This window comes from Anabrus simplex, chromosome 7, assembly GCF_040414725.1.
Source record: "Anabrus simplex isolate iqAnaSimp1 chromosome 7, ASM4041472v1, whole genome shotgun sequence".
In the NCBI taxonomy this organism is placed as follows: domain Eukaryota; kingdom Metazoa; phylum Arthropoda; class Insecta; order Orthoptera; family Tettigoniidae; genus Anabrus; species Anabrus simplex.
Window position 1 is genome coordinate 97,835,216 of NC_090271.1, and position 21,324 is coordinate 97,856,539.

A 21,324-nucleotide genomic window follows, 5' to 3' on the forward strand; every position below is an offset into this window, starting at 1 on the left:
CCCTCTTGCCTCCAAGAAGAAACTTTTCAGACGACATTCTACATAATGCGAATTCCTTTGGTAACAAGAAATTAATTCTAAAGTTCACTCTTGGAAACGTGATTGTTTGCAGAAAAGACTATGCGGTTCGATGTGTCCTGATCTTATCTGTTATCACCGTATTCGTATTTTGATAACTGCACGAATATAATTACGCACTGCGCTTTGCAACACTCATGTAATCCCTGTTGGTTATATTTCGGCACTGTAGATGGCAGAACACAAGCTCTAGTGGCCCAGTGAAGTTCGCGTTTCTCAATTTGTGCCTTCTCTTGTCCTGCTCCCACAATGGCGTACTGCATGCGAGTTTTGCATCGCCAGGTCAGCATTACGATGTACTCACTTTTAGTGTAGTTGCAGTGTAACATAAGAAAACTTAACTGTGAATAAATAAGGCACAGTATATTAACTTAAATGGCGCAAAATTCATTGTTTTAGTGTTCTCCGTGTGTAATGTACACTCACTGCTGTTCGGTAAAATCTGATCATTCGTAGAGGTCACTTTTTGTGCCTACAAGGTTGATGTATGTTATATTGCTCTTCCAGTTTTGTTAACCCTGGGATGGGCACTATAATGTTCTCGTTTGGTTGCTTCTCCATTTGACTAGATATTCCTCACCTGAGAGGCATTTGTCTTCGGTGTCAGTATTGGGAGTAACGATCGTAGTTCAGTATTCTTATTCAAGTTTCGGGGTTATCATGTTATCAAGTATTTAGCAATATGATAAAAGGAATGTTGTATCATTCTTACCAAGTATCCTTAATGCTTTCCCCTGATTGCGTATTATTTTTGTACGTTTCTCTACTCTGCATTTCACAATAGAAGCATTCTCTTTTACGCGAAGTCTTCAAGAATTATATTTGTGCCCATTTGTGTGTGTGTGTGTGTGTGTGTGTGTGCGTCTTATTTTAATAATTTATTTAATGCGCACAATGTGCAAAGAATTTATTTTAAATTCTTCCTTCATTTGTGTTTCAGAAGGAAGGTTAGGTTGCTGTGAAGTTAGGTTAGGTTTTGTAAGTTCCGAGCTAATATAGTCTTGACTGCCCTTTAATTTGCTTTAATATTAAGTAGCCGGGCGTGCAGGGGAAATCAAGTGGTGTGAAGTTAGGTTATGTTTTGTTATTATCGAGCTAATTTAGCCTTGACTCTAATTTGCTTTAATATTAGGTATTGGAGCTGGGTGGGCAGTTAATGGGTTACGTCGCGCATTCCTATCTACGAAATGTCACTCTAAAATTTGTCACAAATGGAACATAATTGCTTTTACATAGTTGAAGTCTAAAATCTGCGGTAAATTAATTTTTACAATTTAACTCTTGATATATTGTGAACTCTTTCTTTTAGTTGCTTGTTGAATGTGTGCTTGTTTTGGAGGTCATATAGGCTATCTCCCATAAGTTTCTATTCATTCAAGAAGTTTGAAGCCAGATAGTTTCAGTTTAATGAGCATTGATATGTTGTACTGTAGGTCACTAGTTCCTCAACAGTAGTACTTTCCAAGTACTGTCTCACTGAAGAATGAGGTATCTGGCAAGGAAAAGAATGGGACAATTGAAAGGAGGAAAGTTGAGATTCCTTGAGCCTTCCAGACTGAACACTGTTACAGGGAGTTGGAAGGCTAACAGAGGTGTGAAGAGGAATCCAACATGTGTTCAAGAAAACTAGGCTGTTGTGGAAGAATAACAAAATAGTAGTTTGTACTGCTGATTAGGTCACCAATCACGGCTGCGGATCATACACGCTGTTGACACTTGGATTGCTGACCTCAGAGCCATCCTTGTATTCAAACCATTGTACCAATGTGAAGCACCCAAAGTTACAGGTATCTTTAGAACTATAGTGGATCGAACCCAACTATCGGCAGCCCTTAAGATGGTTTTCTGTGGTTTCCCATTTTCACACCAGGCAAATGTTGGGTCTATACCTTAAGGCCATGGCAGCTTCCAACTCCTAGCCTTTTCTTATCCCATCTTCGCCATAAGACCTATCTGTGTCAGTGCGACGTGAAACAAATTGTAAATAAAAAATAATGAACTATAGCATGGCAAGGTTTGGACACACATTTCTTGGTATTTGTGCAACATTAAACCACTAGCAAAGAAAAATTTCGACTGTTGGTTTCTTTATGGCATAAGGGGTTAGACTGTGTTAGGTGTATCTGTATATTAATTTACCACCATTGGTTTGTCAGCCATGAGGCATATGGGGTTAGACTTTGTTTAGCTGTGCATGTGTATTAATTTATCACTTTTGGTTAGGATTTTTTTAATGTGCCAGAGTTTGGTAATGACATAAATCCATTTTGAATTCTGGGGGGTGTTGTCTCATTGTGTAAATTTCAGACAATTATAGAGGCTGTTGGCACCAGAGGTATGGAAAATATCACAAGATTTATATTAGGTTATAAAAGTAAATATATTTCCAGGCGTGGGCTGGGTAGTGAACACATCACTCTCACAAGTCATATGATGTAAGATTTAAATAACCTAGTTCATTTTGAGATATATAATGTACTCTGTACAGAAAATGTTTCTTCATAGTCTGGTAGAAGTCGCTAAGTAACTCCAATCAGTTTCTTAAAAACAGAGAACTGTCATTTTCACTAAGTCCAGATTTAGGCCTAACACATTTAGTCAATCAGAAATCACTAAGTGGACGTCGCAACTTTCGCTTATTGAATATTCCCAGTACCTCTTTGAATATGATAAGTACACATTGTTGTACAGAATTTTAGTTTTAGAAAATATTTAGACTTTCCCACCTTTCAATACTATAATAATTCAATTTTGTATTCCAAATATTGAGGATTTTTGTCGTTATTAGAATGAAGTGTTTTGGCTGTTCAGATTCAGAAAGTTAAAGATTTGTGATACATAATTAACACACAATCACAATTCATCACATACATGTTCTTATAAAAATATCTTATCACTTTAAAAGGCTCAATGAGGGTTACAGTAAAGAAGCCAATATTTGCCAGTTCACTGGTAGGTGTTGTGAAATGCTATTACATTAAGGTTCAAGGAATAAGTAGAGGTGCAAAAGTACTGTTTTCTAATACCTTAAATGTACAACATTGAACAGTACACTGTATATGACTAGAAGAGTATATGGTGACCGTGTATTTTGGGTGTTTGAGGGGTAACATCATAGGGTGGCAGATCGAAGAGAGTTCTTGTCATTAAAAATTCATAAAAATTTTCTTGATGAGCTGAAAGAATGCTGCTGAATTGACTCGAATGAACTAGATGTGGATGAAGAATGGACTTACTGAAATATCAGTCATAGTGAAGAATTACAGTAAATACATAAAATAGCAACTGTGATGGACATTCGTCAAAATGGAATGGATTGAATGTTGTGAAGTTGAATCTTGTAGGTTTTCATCAAGTCCTATTAAACCTGGCCTTGTGATAATTGTCCAGAAGGAAATGATTTAGATTAAAATGAAGGAAAGAGGACTAAAACGATAAGTGAAACAAAACAGTAACAAATCAACAGCTGAAGGCTTAGTAAGAGCCAAAACATGTACTGTTGTTTTAATTGCTTGTGATTACATATTGTGCAATGGGGATGTTATTGAACTTCCTCATCTCAACCTCCAATGCTGTACTTGGTCAGACCCCCCTGTGGGTGGCGGCAGTACAATACATCCATAGTATCCCCTGCCTGTTGTAAAAGGCGACTAAAATGCCAGGCCTGGGGCTGTAAACTTTGGAGTGTGGGTTGGCAGACTACAGTTTCCGTTGCTGAATCTCGCATTGCTTCCACTTCTCAGGCTCCTTACTTTCATCTTTCCTATTTGACCACTCTTGGTCAATTCCAATCCTGACTGTATTAGGTTTCCAAGGTCTAGGCACTCTTTCCTTTTCCCGCCTTTCGTGGCCCATGTCCTTAGGCCGATACCTCCATTTTTTGAGGTGTCAGATCCCTTCCAGTTTTTACCTCAGATTAGTGTTAATAATAAAGGATGGTTGCCCAGTTGTACTTGGTGAGAAGTTTTCTCGAGTTAAGAGATTCTGAGATGGAATGTGACAGTAGGCCTATTCCCATTGAAAATCAGAAGAATTTCATCTCTATGGATGTCTGGATAAAAATCTTCTAGTCAGCTCATTCAGCAAGAAAGAGAAAAATGCAGCTCCTTACAACTGTTCCATTCTACTGAATGAGACAAAGGATATCGTAGCAAAGGAAAGAAAAAAATGTTTCAGGTTTGAGAACAAGAATCCTGAAATACAGGTGTGAGCATTTTCGGACCTTCTCTGAAATTATTTTTGTCAGAGTTCACCCTAAAGCAGCCCATACTTAAAGGTGCTGGATCTGGATGATGGTTTAGTTGAGAAAAGGAGCCAATTTAGCCACAAAAATCTGAAAGAACTAAGTGTACGCGCTGCTTGATTCTTTACTCAAGTGCCCATCCTCCTGCGGTTAACTGTTAGTGATCACCCTTTTAATAGAAAATATAGTGGTGAGATATCCTGTCACCCAGAGGACTGTTTGCAACATTGTTTACTTTCATCTGGGTTCACTTGAAGTTTGAAATTGCAGTTCAGGCACTTCGCAAAATTGGCAGTAAGGCATCACTTTTCCTTTACCACAACTGTGGAAGAGACTAAAAAGCATGAATCTCTAGAATTCTTTATTGGAACTTGTTGAAAACAATGTTAGCTGTACGAGCTCCCTTTTAATTGGGGATTGTCGGCACAACACTTTTCAAACTCATCCATACATGATAGGTACAAGTCATCTGTTGTACAATATGTTACTGTGTACTGTATTACACAAATTGTTTGAATTTACACTATAGCTTTCAAGCTATTGCACAACACTTCAAATTCTACCATACACAAGTCAGTTTGCACAATAGTCTTCGTTGCACAAGTTGTATGATTGGTATGAGATGCTCCCATTTCTTAAAAGTTTACAAGGTGCCTTTCACCATTTCTGAATAGCTCATTCCGCATTAAGAAAACAGTATTGCTCTTATGGACCTACAAGCGGTGAACACACCCCCTCTGAAGCACCCATAATTCGTCGTGGTTAAGGGATATTATACTCTACCTTGTAATGCATTATGAAAGAGATAAAAAGTATGAGGCATTTTTGCCTATGAGTTATTAAAATAACTACATAAGATTGTCTTTTTCATAAATACATTTGTAGGGAAGAAGCACAATGGCAGGAACAGCCATCGCTTCATGCCTTCCTTCATTTTCCTTCTGTATTGCTCTGGTACAAGCATTGTGTAGTCCCCTCACTCTGTGAACCGCCAGCAGCTCACTTCTGTAGTGAAGTCATCTACAGTATTTATTTGTTGCGTGTTTGTTTTAATCAGTGCGTAAATGTCTTGTGTTGAGTTAGTTATTCGATAAGCCTGTGTGTGTAATTTCTTTCTTTAACATTAATACTGTGATCTTTTGTAGAGTCATCTACAGTACTTTTTTGTTGCGTCTGTTTTCTAGCCTTTATTGCCTGGAAAAACTTATTAAATGCCTTTAAATGCATCCCTCACCCCCTTACGCCCGTAACAATTATTTCTCTCTCCCCCAATTTGCCTCACACTTCAATGCCGAGGTTTTTTTATGTGCCGAAATTTACATCTGATTCCGTACAAACCAAAAATAGACACTGTAAATCCCACGTTCCCTTTAATTCATGAAATTAATTTGCAGCTTAGTTTCTTCCGCTTTTTGTCTTGAACTTAAATACTGAATTTCACAAGTTTATGTGCCGCCGTTTTCCCATGTTGGCGTTAAGCAGAGCCGTTCGATATGGCAACCCTGTTGTCATAAGAGCAATACTGTTTTCTTAACATGGAATGAGCTATAGAAATATAAGGATGTGATGTCCTTTTGTGATAAGTGTCATTTCTGTTGAATTTTAAGCCTGGTATCATCAACTTGAAGTAACTTTTTTTTTTTTTTCTTCATAAATTGAGGTGGCAAATCTATAACTATGGTAAAGATAATTATTACTCCTAAAAAGAACTGAAAGGTGTAACAAAATGAATACATTATATATCATCATGCCATGCAAGTATTTTAAAAGTTGCTTTGAAACACCACCATAATCATCAGTATCTCAAAACTGTGATTGTGTACCTGGCGATTTCTGCAGAATGATGACAAAACAGTGGTTTGTGTCTCAGAAAATAATTTTCATTATTACCAGTATACAATAGCTTACTCAGTGGAAATTAACATAAAAACTTGCCTAATATAAGCAAGTCTGTTACATCAGCTTTCCAAGTTCTCCCTATCATCGGGTCATGATGTCGTGTTCCAAAATGTTCAAGCTCTTACCCACACTAAACACTACAGGTCTTAGATTATACAGGAAGCTGTGGAAATACATAAAAATCCTAACAATTTCAACAGGGACACTGGCTATCGATTAATACGTTGTTGCCAGCCATTAAGGATTTACATAGGTAGTTCCCTTCCATGTCCTTTCTATATTATTTCGTTAGGTGTTTTCCAAATTAATACCTTCATCACCAGTTGGTTCATTCCAAGCTGTGTGTTATGCGTTACTGTCATACTTTCATAACATGTGGAGACACTTCGTGTACGGTGGTTATGCCCCCCCCCCATCTCACATTTGTGGTTTTTTTGCACATACTTTCGTTCCATTCTTCTGCTCTGTTCTATTTTATCCTGCAGTATTTCTTTGCATTTTAGAAGGAATACGATGTCCATTCAAATGGACAGGGGGGTCCAGGAGGACATGGCCTGCAGATGTGGACAATCTCTTCTCCCAGAGTCATAAATGAAATATATTACCCGTGATTATATAAATTGTCACACTTAAGGTAACTTATTCCATATGCAGTGACTTTGTCAGATAATTAGAATTTTCATATGTTATTCAAAAAAGTGTCATTTGTGAAAAGTTCAACTTCTCAGCACCCATCGAAGAATACATTCAAAAGTTACAATTGTAGTGGTTCGGTCATGTTTTGATATAGATGTTGATTCCAATAGGGAAATAGGAATATTTGTCCCAAATTAGTAAATTTATACACACCTACATATATTATTATAGACTGTTATGCCTTTCAGCATTCAGTCTGCAAGCCTCTGTGAATTTACTAAACATTGCCACAATCCTCTGTTTGCAACTAGTGCTGTGGCCTCATTTAGTTCTAAACCTCTTATCTTTAAATCGTTAGAAACTGAGCCTAACCATTGTCGTCTTGGTCTACCTCTACTTCTCTTACCCTCCAGAACAGAATCCATTATTCTCCTAGGTAACCTATCCTCCTCCATTCGCCTCACATGACCCCACCACCGAAGCTGGTTTATGCATACAGCTTCATCCATAGAGTTCATTCTCAAATGAGCCTCTATCTCCTCATTCCAAGTACCCTCCTGCCACTGTACCCACCTGTTTGTACCAGCGATCATTCTCACTACTTTCATGTCTGTTACTTCTAACTTATGAATAAGATATCCTGAGTCCACCCAGCTTTCGCTCCCATAAAGCAAAGTTGGTCTGAAAACAGACCGATGTAAAGATAGTTTCGTCTGGGTGCTGACTTCCTTCTTACAGAATACTGCTGATTGCAACTGCGAGCTCGCTGCATTAGCTTTACTACACCTTGATTCAATCTCACTATATTACCATCCTGGGAGAACACACAACATAAATACTTGAAATTATCGACCTGTTCTAGCTTTGTATCACCATTCTGACATTCAATTCTGTTGAACTTCTTACCTACTGACATCAATTCAGTCTTCGAGAGGCTAATTTTCATACCATACTCATTGCACCTCTTTTCAAGTTCCAAGATATTAGACTGCAGGCTTTCGGCACAGTCTGCCATTAAGACCAAGTTGTCAGCATAGGCCAAACTGCTTACTACATTTCCATCTAACTGAATCCCTTCCTACCATTTTATTCCTTTCAGCAGATGATCCATGTAAACTACGAACAGCAAAGGTGAAAGATTACAGCCTTGTCTAATCCCTGTAAGTACCCTGAACCAAGAACTCATTTTACCATCAATTCTCATTGAATCCGAATTGTTAACGTAAATGCCTTTGATTGATTTTAATAATCTACCTTTAATTCCATAGTCCCCCAGTATGGCGAACATCTTTTCCCTCGGTACCCTGTCGTATGCTTTCTCTAGATGTATGAAACAAACACAACTGCCTATTCCTCTCGTAGCATTTTTCAATTAGCCTACCTGGCGCATACTGAAAATCTGATCCTGACAACCTCTCTGTGGTCTGAAACCACACTGGTTTTCATCCAACTTCCTCTCAACGACTGATCGCACCCTCCCAAGAGTGGTGGTGGTGATTATTGTTTTAAGAGGGAGTACAACTAGGCAACCATCCTCTATATAACACTAATCAGAGGGAAGAATGGAAGGGATCCGACACTTCGAAAAATGAAGATATCGGCCAAAGGAAGACAAGGGCCACGAAGGGTGTGAAAATGAAAGACTCCCTAGCCCTCGCAAACCTAATAGCGTCGGGGTCGGAAAAGAACAAGAGTTGGCCAAGGGAGGTCGGACAGGATAGATTAAAGTGAGGAGCCTGGCACAGTAAGTGGAAGCAATGCCAGGGCTCAGCTGAGGGCCCCGTGCTCGCCAACCCACGCTCCAAAGTTCAGAGCCCCTGAGGCCCCTTTTAGTCGCCTCTTACGACAGGCAGGGGATACCGTGGGTGTTATTCTACTGCCCCCACCCACAGGGGGATCCCTTCCAACCTGCCAGTGAATACTTTGCCTTGTATACTAATCAATGAGATACCTCGATAGTTGTTGCAATCCTCTCTGTTCCCTTGCTTATAGACAGGTACAATTGCTGCTTTTGTCCAATCTGAAGGTGCCTTTATAATACCAATATAAATGGTCCGTTATTGGACATTATAAATTTTCCAGCTAACTCATTCCTGGTTGCCAGCGTTTCACCCCAGTGTGGTAAGTTGGGCTCATCAGTTGGTTAATAGTACACCCACCAAGACGCTTGGCTAGTGCATACCGTGGATGCCACTGTGTAGGCTACTTGGAGCCACTTGCAGTGCCACTGTGAGAGACTTTGTCTCATTACCAAAAATTGATGCCTGCCTGGCCATCAGATGTATAGGTGTTGATTCCCATAGGGAACCTGGAATATTGGTCCCAAATGAGTAAATTTATAATACGAATATAAATGGTCCGTTATTGGACATTATAAATTTTCCAGCTAACTCATTCCTGGTTGTCAGCGTTTCGCCCCAGTGTGCTAAGTTGGACTCATCAGTTGGTTAATTACAGTACTTGACTAATGGGATGTGGTAGGTATGGTGGGTAATAGCACTTGGTCAATGGCGATATAGTTAACAATTTCGATAATGATATGTATGCTAAATTAAATATGGATCTGACCAGATGTTGAATAACAGAGAGACGACTGGGCCAAAAGACATATGCAGTAAAGGCCACCAGGCAAGTTGTTACAAGGAAACAATAAAGTATTGTAAGGCACTTGTCCAAGCCAAAAATGGGAACAGTACAACGCTTATAATTAAAGATCGAACCTCAACAAGTTGGCAGAGTTAGCGCAGAGCTTTGCTGGGCCAGTTCCAGAAGGTATCGCGTGGTAAGTACAAAGTAAACATGAGAAAAATTGGGAGAGTTAGGACAGTAAGGAAAGTTCATAACAACAGAGTTAAAATGCAAAATATATTTGTAACACCATTATGAGAAAGAAAATTATAAGAGAGTCTCACAAATATCGACACCAGGTTCTTGCAATACTTTTGTTTTAATCATGAAAATAGAATGTCAAATTCATAACGAGATCTTCAAGAAACTTGATCATTTAGATCGTGACTAGAGTTTTACAGTATCACTTTGGTGATACTGATAAGTGATACTGATACGCCTACGGGCGTCAAATCAAAAGACCTGCATCTGGCGAGTCGAACTTGTCCTTGGACACTCCCGGCACTAAGAGCAATACGCCACTTTGGTAGTACATAAGGAAGACTATAAGAGGCTTGATCATTTAATCATGACTAGACTTTTATATAGTGCATAGGTAATAAATAACAAGACTATAAGAGATCCAATTATTAGATCGTGAATAGACTCTTCAATAATGCAAAATTTAATCGACCCACAGAAAGTGGTCAATAACACTTTCGAAAAATACGCATAAAAGATAAACACCCGTAATCACGGCAATGAAATGCGAAGGCCATTTTTACAAAATTAAAATGACAAAAATTATTACAAGAGGTTAGATGGAAAGGAAAAGAACGGGAAGCAGTTAATAAAGACGGAATTGGCGAGGGTGAGACGGCGAAAATCAAGCTGCTTCAATTTGAATAGTTATTCCAACACACGCACATAAGTCGTATTGAACAGTTCCGTATCTGGCAGTCTTTCACTTGATTAGCCTCCAAACGTTCGCCCAAGCTGAGTCTTTGCGGCACAAGCGTGCAAGGTTTTAAACTAAGTCCAGGAGAAGGAAGCTCATAATATTAAGCAGTGAGAACTGCCCTACTAGAGGGCTAAGGTCCAAATTGCAGTTGATGCCTGAAGGGCAAAATTGAAAGGAAATTTAAGTCAAATGTATCAAGAACAGTATAATGAACTTTGCTCACCCAGCATGACAATGACAGTTAAAGATGTTATGTAGAAGTTTAAAATCAAAGATCGCAATGGACCAGCCGTCTGCGAAGCCATCAAAGGAGGATCCTTTCACAAGAAGTTGCACAGTGACTGAAATCCTCAGCACACCACCATACGTCTTTGACCATGTGCGTCAATCTCTGCACCACCGATGGAGGCTCTGTAATAAAGTTGGAGGTCGACAATTCAAACCCCTTCTGTAAATTAATGCACAAAGTTATTATGCTCTTGTTATTCTGCTGCAAAAGTGTGGAAAATCATGGGCTAGGAGGAAAGTTCTGTTTCCAATAGGACAGTGATCCCAAACACAAAGCTTAAATAGTTTTGTCTGTGGATCATCTACAGCATACCCCAAATACCCCTCCCCAGTCTCCTGACATAAATCTGATTAAAATCTTTGAGGCGAGTTGGGTAAAAGGGTGAGAAAAATAACCACATTTCCTGCAAAACCCAACTGAAGGAGGTACTTCTACAGTAGTGGAACAACATTGGATCTGAAGTGTCTGAAAAACAGGTTAGATCAAGGCTATGCTTAATACAGTAGATTGAATGAGGTTATTCGAAGATGAGGAAATCTAGTATAATACTGAAGTACAACCACTGTATAACAAATAATTCCAGGATGTTGGTGTGCTTATATATTTGTTCAGGGTGCTATGTGATGACTAGATATTGGATTTATATGCTGTATAAATCACCAGTATAACCATGCAACTATGCTGCAAAAAGTGGTGAAATGTGCGTTGAAGTATGGACTTATTTTCATGATATTAAACACTTATGCAATGCAAACATAACATTCCTTTACTAGACACATGCGAATCTCATGAAAAACAAAAAAATCACGTTATAGCTGCGGCTGTTCCACTAGTGCAAACAATCTGTGCATAGTTTGAGGTGTACAGTATCATCCGTGCATAGTTTGTGAGATGTATTAATCTATCGGTGTTCACTGTTAAAATAATATGCACACTTTTCCTACATAAGAGACAATGTGTTAATTAATAAACATGATAAACTAACTAGGAGGGTTTTAAGGAAACTGTGTGAAGAAACACACTTATATATACATTCCTCTTTCATTTTACACTGCACACCCTACTTTTTCTGTACATAATTTATTTTACAGTACACTACAACTGCCTTCTGCAAAGTTCTCTGATTTAAATTTGTGGTATTTGTTAAAACTAGCTTAATTGTGGAGAATAATCTCTCTACATCATAAGAATGCAACAGGTCAGTACTTGAATTTGGACGCGAGTATATATGTTAAATACATTCTGGTAGTTCCAAATTATCATTACCAGCCAAATATTTGTTTATAGCTATCATGATATCATAGTCTGGATTTCATTTAAGAACGTTACAATATTAATTTAAGTTCGCAGACGGAGACCAAGATTTCGTGGGATACCTTCCTTTTAACACTTCACGTTCCCCATAATGTCCAGCAATCGCCAAGATACAGTCCTCATGTTTCCAGCTTCTTGACTGATTCTGGTATTATTTGGAATTGTCTTGATAAGTAAGTGTCTTGTAATGAACAAGATTATTGAACAGAGCAACTGAAATGGAATTTTGTCAGAACTATAAAGTACCGGAAGAGACTGAATCATTTCATAATTAGGTTGTCACTGTATTAGTTTGATTTTTCTTTTTCCAGATATACTAGGACTATTACACATGAAAAAGTTTCACACAATTCAATACAGCCACAGGATTCATCCTTGAGGAGTATTTCCCTCTTCTATTAACGCGTGCTGACAACACATTTTTTAAACGAATATAACAGGAGAGGCATATGTTTCAACATTAAGAAGCATTTAAAAATTGGGACTGTTGTAATTTGAAAAACTGCGTCTTTTGGCTTTAATTTGGACTATGAACTTATTTTAAGATTAAAGTTGAATGTGCTTGATACATACTGTGTATAGAGTGTTTTTAATATGTTAGACCTTGTTTTAATTGTTTATTATGTTTGAACTCACCATCATGTAGACAATGTCTTATTTATGGGTATTTTAATTTAGACTATTTGTAACAGCTGAAATGAAATGGCGTATGGCTTTTAGTGCCGGGAGTGTCCGAAGACATGTTCGGCTCGCCAAGTGCAGGTCTTTTGATTTGACTTCCGTAGGCGACCTGCATGTCGTGATGAGGATGAAATGATGATGAAGACGACACATACACCCAACCCCTTGCCAGCGAAATTAACCAAAGGTGGTTAAAATTCCCGACCCTGCCGGGAATCGAACCTGGGATCCCTGTGACCAAAGACCAGCACGCTAACCATTTAGCCATGGAGCCAAACCGTAACAGCTGAAGATGGCTTTTAGGAGCTGAAACATGTACTGTGGTTTTTTTGTTAATGTAATTGATCACGAAAAGTGATTGTAAGGCTGTATTGATATGGTGGATCTCCCAAACTGTTATAATTTTAAACATATAAACAGTGCAGTGATTTGGAAACAAGACAAAAACGCTGCTGCTAAGCTTGCTGCTAATTGCTCAATTGTAACTAGTTTTGTAAAAAAAAAATCTGCAAAGATGATGGATAATGTGGACAAATTTTTAGAGACACTAGAAGGAGAGACGCAGTATGTGGAAGTGACTGTCATGTCAAGAAAGTGTGCTGTCCGAATTTATTCATAATGGTTATGGACGAAATTGTGAAGGAGACAAGGGAACAAGGAGCTGAAGTAATGCTGTTTGCAAATCATATTGTGGTGTGAGGAGCAAACAGAGAGGAAGTACAAGGGCAACTCAACTTGTTGAGCAAGATTATTGAAAAGAGCAACTGAAATGGAAATTCATCAGAACTAGAAAGTAGCAGAAGAGACTGGATCAGAAGTAAGGAAACCTAAACAGCAGTGGTATGGGCTCCTTACAAGAATAGGCAATAGCAAGGAAACACTTAGTATTGAAAGTGGAAAGAGACCAGGGGGATGGCCGCAGAGGACAGACTATAGAAAAATGTGGACAAAAACGTATTCATCCCCAGGAATTAGAGAGTTTCTTTTCCCCACACTTCGATAACAGGAGTTACTGACTGATGTAGGGGCCAGTTTCTTATGTAATTGCATAAAAGGAACTAAACTTACTGTCAAAATGAGAGAACAGTAGACCATAAGCATAGCGAATAGAAAGTAGTAGTGTGAACACTCCCCTAGTTCATTGGTTCCTACGCTAGGCCGCTCTCCCAGGAGTATTTGAGCTTGGGCTCACAAGTCAGCATACAAATAAGACAATTATTGCATCATGTTTGTGGGTTACTGTAGTCACGTCCTAATTCGTGAACCATGGGCAACGGCTGAGTAGCGTAGTAAGTGATCCTGAGAGTCGGGATACCAGTTGCTATGGAATGGGAGTGGGCATCTCGGACATATTCTGAGTCATGGCCCTCCTTGTGCTCAGGCGGCTAGGACTATACAATTCACCGGTGGTCCATAACCCTTTAAAGGAGAGATCCTCACTTGGCCTATGTGCAAGTAGGGTAGCATCCTGCTTCATGAATTTACCAAGCTCAGAACATTTTAAGCAAGCCTCGGACCTATGGGAGTAATGGAGTTCCACTCCCATTTGACAGGCGAGGGACTCCTTGGAAACAACATGGCGAACGAAATGGAATTTGATGGGGAGCTATCAATATTAATGGGGCTTATGGAAGAAAGAAGGTAGAACTGGCTGAGTCAGCAAAGAGGATGCATCTGGATGTGCTAGGAGTAAGGGATATTCGGGTAAGGGGAGATAACGAGGAAGATATAGGAGATAATAAAGTGTACTTGATGGGTGTTAGAAAGGGAAGGGCAGATCTGGGGTAGGGCTCTTTGTCAAGAATACCATTGCACGCAACATAGTTTCTGTTAAGCACGTAAATGAGCGAATGATGTGGGTAGATTTGTCAGTTGGAGGAATTAGGACAAGAATCGTGTCCGTGTATTCACCTTGTGAGGGTGCAGATGAGGATGAAGTTGACAAGTTTTATGAAGCATTGAGTGACATTGTGGTCAGGGTCAACAGCAAGGATAGGATAGTGCTAATGGGCGATTTCAATGCGAGAGTTGGTAAATGATTGGTAAATGTGGGGAAGATATGGAAGCTAATGGGAATGGGAAACGTTTGCTGGACTTCTGTGCTAGTATGGGTTTAGCTGTTACAAATACATTCTTCAAGCATAAGGCTATTCACTGCTACACATGGGAAGCTAGGGGTACCAGATCCATAATAGACTATATCTTAACAGTCTTTGATTTTAGGAAATCTGTTAGGAATGTACGAGTTTTTTGCGGATTTTTCGATGATACAGACCACTATCTGATCTGTAGTGAACTAAGTATCTGTAGGCCTAGGGTAGGGAAAGTGAAATCTGTCTGCAAACGAATAAGGGTAGAAAATCTCCAGGACGAGGAAATTAGAGAGAAGTACATGGATATGATTAGTGAGAAGTTTCGAACAGTAGACAGTAAGCAGTTTCAGGATATAGAAAGTGAATGGGAGGCATACAGGGATGCTTGTAGTAGAAACAGCAAGGGAATGCCTAGGAACAACTGTGTAAAGATGGGAAAAGGCAAACATCTTGGTGGAATGATGAAGTGAGAGCAGCCTGTAAACGTTAAAAAAAGGCTTATCAGAAATGGCTCCATATAAGGGCCGAGGCAGACAGGGATTTGTACGTAGATGAAAGAAACAGACGAAACAAATAGTTGTTCAATCCAAAAAGAAGTCATGGGAAGATTTTGGTAATAACCTGGAAAGGCTAGGTGAAGCAGCAGGGAAACCTTTCTGGACAGTAATAAAGAATCTTAGGAAAGGAGGGAAAAAGGAAATGAACAGTGATTTGCGTAATTCAGGTGAACTCGTCATAGATCCCAGGGAATCACTGGAGAGGTGGAGGGAATATTTTGAACATCTTCTCAATGTAAAAGGAAATCATTCTGGTGGTGTTGCAAACAGCCAAGCTCATGGGGAGGAGGAAAATGATGTTGGTGAAATTATGCTTGAGGAAGTGGAAAGGATGGTAAATAAACTCCATTGTCATAAGGCAGCAGGAATAGATGAAATTAGACCTGAAATGGTGAAGTATAGTGGGAAGGCAGGGATGAAATGGCTTCATAGAGTAGTAAAATAGCATGGATTGTTGGTAAGGTACCTTCAGATTGGACAATAGCAGTAATTGCACCTATCTATAAGCAAGGGAACAGGAAGGATTGCAGCAACTATCGAGGTATCTCATTGATTAGTATACCAGGCAAAGTATTCACTGGCATCTTGGAAGGGAGGGTGCGATCAGTCGTTGAGAGGAAGTTTGATGAAAACCAGTGCGGTTTCAGACCACAGCGAGGCTGTCAGGATCAGATTTTCAGTGTGCGCCTGGTAGGCTAATTAAAAAATGCTACGAGAGGAATAGGCAGTTGTGTTTGCGAAAGCTGGGTGGACTCAGGATATCTTATTCATAAGTTAGAAGTAACAGGCATGAAAGTAGCAAGATAATTTCTAGTACAAACCGGTGGGAACAATGACAGGAGGGTACTTGGAATGAGGATATAAAGGCTAATTTAGGATTGAACTCGATGGATGACGCTGTACGCATAAACCGGGCTCAGTGGTGGGGTCATGTGAGGCGAATGGAGGAGGATAGGTTACCTAGGAGAATTATGGACTTTGCTGTGGAGGGTAAGAGAAGTGAGACCAAAACGACGATGGTTAGATTCGGTTTCTAACGATTTAAAGATAAGAGTTATAGAACTAAATAAGGCCACAACACTAGTTACAAATTGAGGATTGTGGCGACTTTTTGTAAATTCACAGAGGCTTGCAGACTGAACACTGAAAGGCATAACAGTCTGTAATGATGATGTATGTATGAATTGCATGCAAAATATTATGCTTTTGCCTACCATTCCAGTTGTCAGATAGTTTAGATAGCTGTCGGGTAGACTCTGTGGTCTTAGAAGATTTCAGTTCCTTTCTCATCTATCTTGTTACAAAATAAAATTGACATTTAATATAAAGTAACACAAGTTGAGGGATAATGTGCACAACATGGTTATCGCAGCATCCTGATTTGTTCGAATTAATAGTGAAACTGTCCAAACACTCATAAAATATATCGCCCCATAGACTATGTTCAGAGTTTTGTTCCACTATACTTTCAACTTACACGAATACTGGGCGAGTTGGCCGTGCGCGTACAGGCGCGCGGCTGTGAGCTTGCATCCGGGAGATAGTAGGTTCGAATCCCACTATCGGCAGCCCTGAAAATGGTTTTCCGTGGTTTCCCATTTTCACACCAGGCAAATGCTTGGGCTGTACCTTAATTAAGGCCACGGCCGCTTCCTTCCAACTCCTAGGCCTTTCCTATCCCATCATCGCCATAAGACCTATCTGTCGGTGCGACGTAAAGCCCATAGAAAAAAAACTTACACGAACACATAAACTGCTCTTGAAGGATGGTTGAGGAAAGTGCTGTCAGTGCTGTATTTATTGCTATAGTCCCTAATAAATGTGAGGGCTGCGGCAAGTATTCCTTCTGTAGGCTTTCAGTGAAGTAGGCTGACACATTCGATATTTTTTGACCTTGGATACATTGCGTACTATATATCCTCCTAGATAATAAATCAAGCACTCGTTTGCAAGACTGCGACTATCACTGTTAATTAGACCTAAATTGTTCTCCCAGTCCGGTAAAAAGTCATCCATGTTGTCAGTGAAGTATAGTGCTTGTCTTATTTTTTGTTTTATGCATTTTCTACTACAGCCTTATTTGTCTCTTCTGTCTTGTTAGCCAATGTTCTCATTTGATTGACGAATGATGTCAATGTCAGTTCAAATTTGGGCTCACAATTACTACCCGATGACAGGGCAAGTTTGGTTGGGATATAAATAGACTGCAGCATGTGTAATTTCAGTAAATCTATTGTTGAAGGGTGGTTGTCACAACTTAATGAGCGTAGTATACCAAAGTCATACCTGCCAACTTTCCCGATTCAGGCGGGAGACTCCCGATTTTCGACAGTTTTTCCCGCCTCCCGAATATTCTATCTTTTCTCCCGATTTTTTGGTGAACTTCAAACATTTGTTTACAAATCCCTCCATTTCAGCTTTTTTACGTCAGTGGCCGGAAGTCCTTCGCTCAATGGCCGCTTTCAAACGAAATATCGAAGTTTATTAATGCGAGAAATGTGCGCGAATGTGCGATGTTTATTGAAACCTGTATATCGCGACGCGCATATCGATTGTCAATCTCTCGTTCTCGCGTGCTATGTTCGTGTTCGTTCACGTCAGTCTAGTCGATTCCATCCTCTTTGGTCGATTCTAGAGACTAGTCGCTTTCTTAGTAATATAGTGACATAATTTCAATGATAACGACGGGTGACTTTTCTAGAGATTTTAGAAGCCATTTGGAGACAATTCTGACTAATTTTAATTTATCTCAATATAAATAAAATATTTTGTCTGTACATTGCTCAGAATTTAAAAAGAATGATATTTCCGTACCGGTCGTGGCCATATTAACAAGGAGAAATAACTTTTAATTTTCCGTAATTTCTGTCTGTCTGTCTGTCTGTCTGTACGTGCGCAGGCTCATCACGAGAAAACGGCTGAAGAGAATTTAATGAAAATCGGTATATAACGTCGGGGAATAAGTTGCTACAATCTAGGCCATAAATAATGTTATTCGCGCTGAGTGAAATGGTAGTTTAGGGGAAGGCCTAAAATTTAATTCTCAAATATTTATGTTATTATTGGCCCTAATGATAAATACTACATAACTAAAGTTATATATTATTAAATTTCCTATCATTTATGTCTTATACATTTTTACCGTACCGGCTGTGATAACAGATATATTCATGAATTTAGATTTATTATTATTATTATTATTATTATTATTATTATTATTATTATTATTATTATTATTATTATTATTTGCTAAGTCCATATCAGCGCCGATGTACGAGAAAATGGGTGAACAGAATTGTATGTAAAGTCAGGGAATAAGGAACTACAGTCTATGCTATAAATAATTTTATTCACTCTGTTCGAAATGGAAGTTTAGGGGAAGGTGCCAATTTTTTTTTTTTAAATTACCTATCTTAGTGGTCATATTGAAAAATACTACATAACAAAAGTTACAGAGAATGCAATTTCCGATTATTTGTCTTATTCAGTTTTGCAAGAGACACTTCTCATGATTGATTCGTATAACTTACACTTCTCAGGGACATTTTTTGCCCCTTGTTAAGGGCATCATCAACCTTTAGGTAACCTTAAGTTCATATGTCTGAAACATTATCTATTCATACATGGATTAATGTGTAACATACTTTTCATTGTAATCCATATATGAATAGATAATGTTTCAGACATTTGACCTTAAGGTTACCTACAGGCTGATGATGCCGTTAACAAGGGGCGAAACATGTCCCTGAGAAGTGTATATAGTATTATGTCGATTTCATCCACGAAGCACGTGGCTTGTATTGAATAGGTGGTAATAATAGAATAAATTATTTTTGTGATAATTTGCTTATTCAGTTTTACTGTTCTGACTACAATAATATTGGTGGTGATGGTGATTAAATTTTAAAGATTATAACAATGAAGAGTCATGAAGGAACGATCGCTTGAATAATACCACAAGTGGGAGTCATGAAAGAAAGGACGACTCACTTTACATTAGATGCTCTAATATCACAGATTCAGAAGAAAACTAAATGTGAAGGCCTCCAATATAGAAAGCTCATAAAATTGATCAACAATAGCATTACATTGACCATTGTTTGTTGTGATGTGCTTTGTGTATTCTGCTGCCGTTTATCTACGATAGACGGGATTACTGCTGGGTTTCAAGTATAACAGCCTGCCTGAATACTGGCGGGAAGAAGCTGGGGAGTGGGGAGTTAGATCTCTCTTCTTTAGCATGCCATTCTTCTGGTTCATAAATTTTCTCATACTACTGGTACGTTACACACTGGATCATCATAGTATTCCAGCTATTCGATCCCTACTCGGAGGTAGTGATTTGAATGAGCAGTGTGCACACTTAAACAGAATAATTACACAAGAGTGTTTGCGACTGTCTGCAGCCTGGTCATTCTAGCTCTGAAACTTTGAACTGTTAGATTGACACTGTAGTACCTTTCGCTAAAAGTGAGAAAATGTGCTGTTTTCATTTTATCGAATATTTCGTATGAAATCATTGCTTTTAATCACGACATTCATACTGGCGTCGTTGTAATGAGATGTTGACTTCAGTTGGGAAAACTATAAGGACAGTCTTCCTCAGAATTCCGTAGTGAAGCACGGGTACATCAGCTAGTTATTTGATCCAAATAGCATTGCGCTTCGCATAATTGCGCGGGTGCTTGATGCAATATATTAATCTATGGCATCTAAGTGCATGACTGATTCACACATCTGGAGCATGAGTTCATACTATTTTCGGTAGGCTTATCAGAGACCGATCATCCCACTCACGCACTTCCTGTGAGGGAATAGAGATGTGTAATTTTTAGCCTTGTAGCCTCGTATAGCAACAGTCGGGCTTTGAGACAATAAGTGTTATAAATATATCGTAGTACTGTGTTGCGCAAGACATGTAGAATAAGCAATTTTGACCAATTGTATCTCCTGATTTCTCCTGATTTTTCCTGATTTAAAAATCAAAATCTCCTGATTTTTGGTTTTGTAAAGTTGGCAGGTATGCAAAGTGCTGTTCTAGTGGATCTTGATTAAATTTGGCCATGAGCACATATCGGAAGCCATTATTCCATAAATGCTCGGACACCTGTATGGTGCTCTCATTTGTTACTCTTACGAATTCAAAAGTTCTTTCTGAAGCAAAAGTATTATTCTTCCCACTGAGGTTATCTCTCCATTTTATTAAGGTTTGATGTCCTATTGAATCTTTATAAAGAGCCCCTGCTGGTGTAGGATTATTTACTACATCTATTAGGATGTTTAATTTCTGTTGGTTCGTGTCTTCAAATCCCTCCGAGTTGATCTGTCTAAAGAACTTTATGCCATTTGCAACAGAATTACTAAATAACTGAAAAGCAAGTTACAAATGAATCTGATTTAACAATAAATTCATCAGAAAAATGTGAATCGCACACATAACACTATCAAAAAGCTTTTGTCCTTTCTGGGAATTGCCTTTTCCCATTTTTATAATTCTGCTTCATTTTTAGGTGGTTTGAAGAAGTGTTTCGTAGTTTTGTAGCCGGACTTACATCCTGGAACGAAGCAAGTAGGCATTTTTTTTCCTCGTCAGCATTTTTGTTTTTATAAACTCAGCACAGTATTTACACTAAATAAAAGAATACATCACCAAATCGCACGCTTTTCACTTTCACTTAACGATAATGCACGACAATTAAGTTTTTGCCTTCACAGAACAACACTACCAAACATAACCATATTAGAACTACAGATATCAACCCTCAGATAGCAGTGGTGCTGCCCCTAGCAGACGATTCATCACAGTCCCTATACTAGCCAACAGGGAACAACTTAAGAGCTCTCACTTTCTCTTCTACTCGTTATGCTATAAGTATCTAAAGCAGCAACGATAACTTTGTCGTGAAATAGAGTATTTAAAACAATTTTTCTCATATCTTAACTGTAAGTCATAACTAAAGAAATAC

At 38.8% G+C, this 21,324-nt stretch overlaps 1 protein-coding gene across 1 annotated transcript in view; it reads left to right on the top strand.

Annotated features, from left to right (window-relative positions):
* Nucleotides 1-204: 204 nt before the first annotated feature.
* Nucleotides 205-21,324, top strand: part of LOC136877293 (aconitate hydratase, mitochondrial) — a 225,399-nt gene continuing 204,279 nt past the window's right edge. The window contains exon 1 of the mRNA XM_067151224.2: nt 205-360. Within this exon, the coding sequence (XP_067007325.1) occupies nt 328-360 (33 nt within the window). The 5' untranslated portion in view covers nt 205-327. The remainder of the gene's footprint in view (nt 361-21,324) is intronic.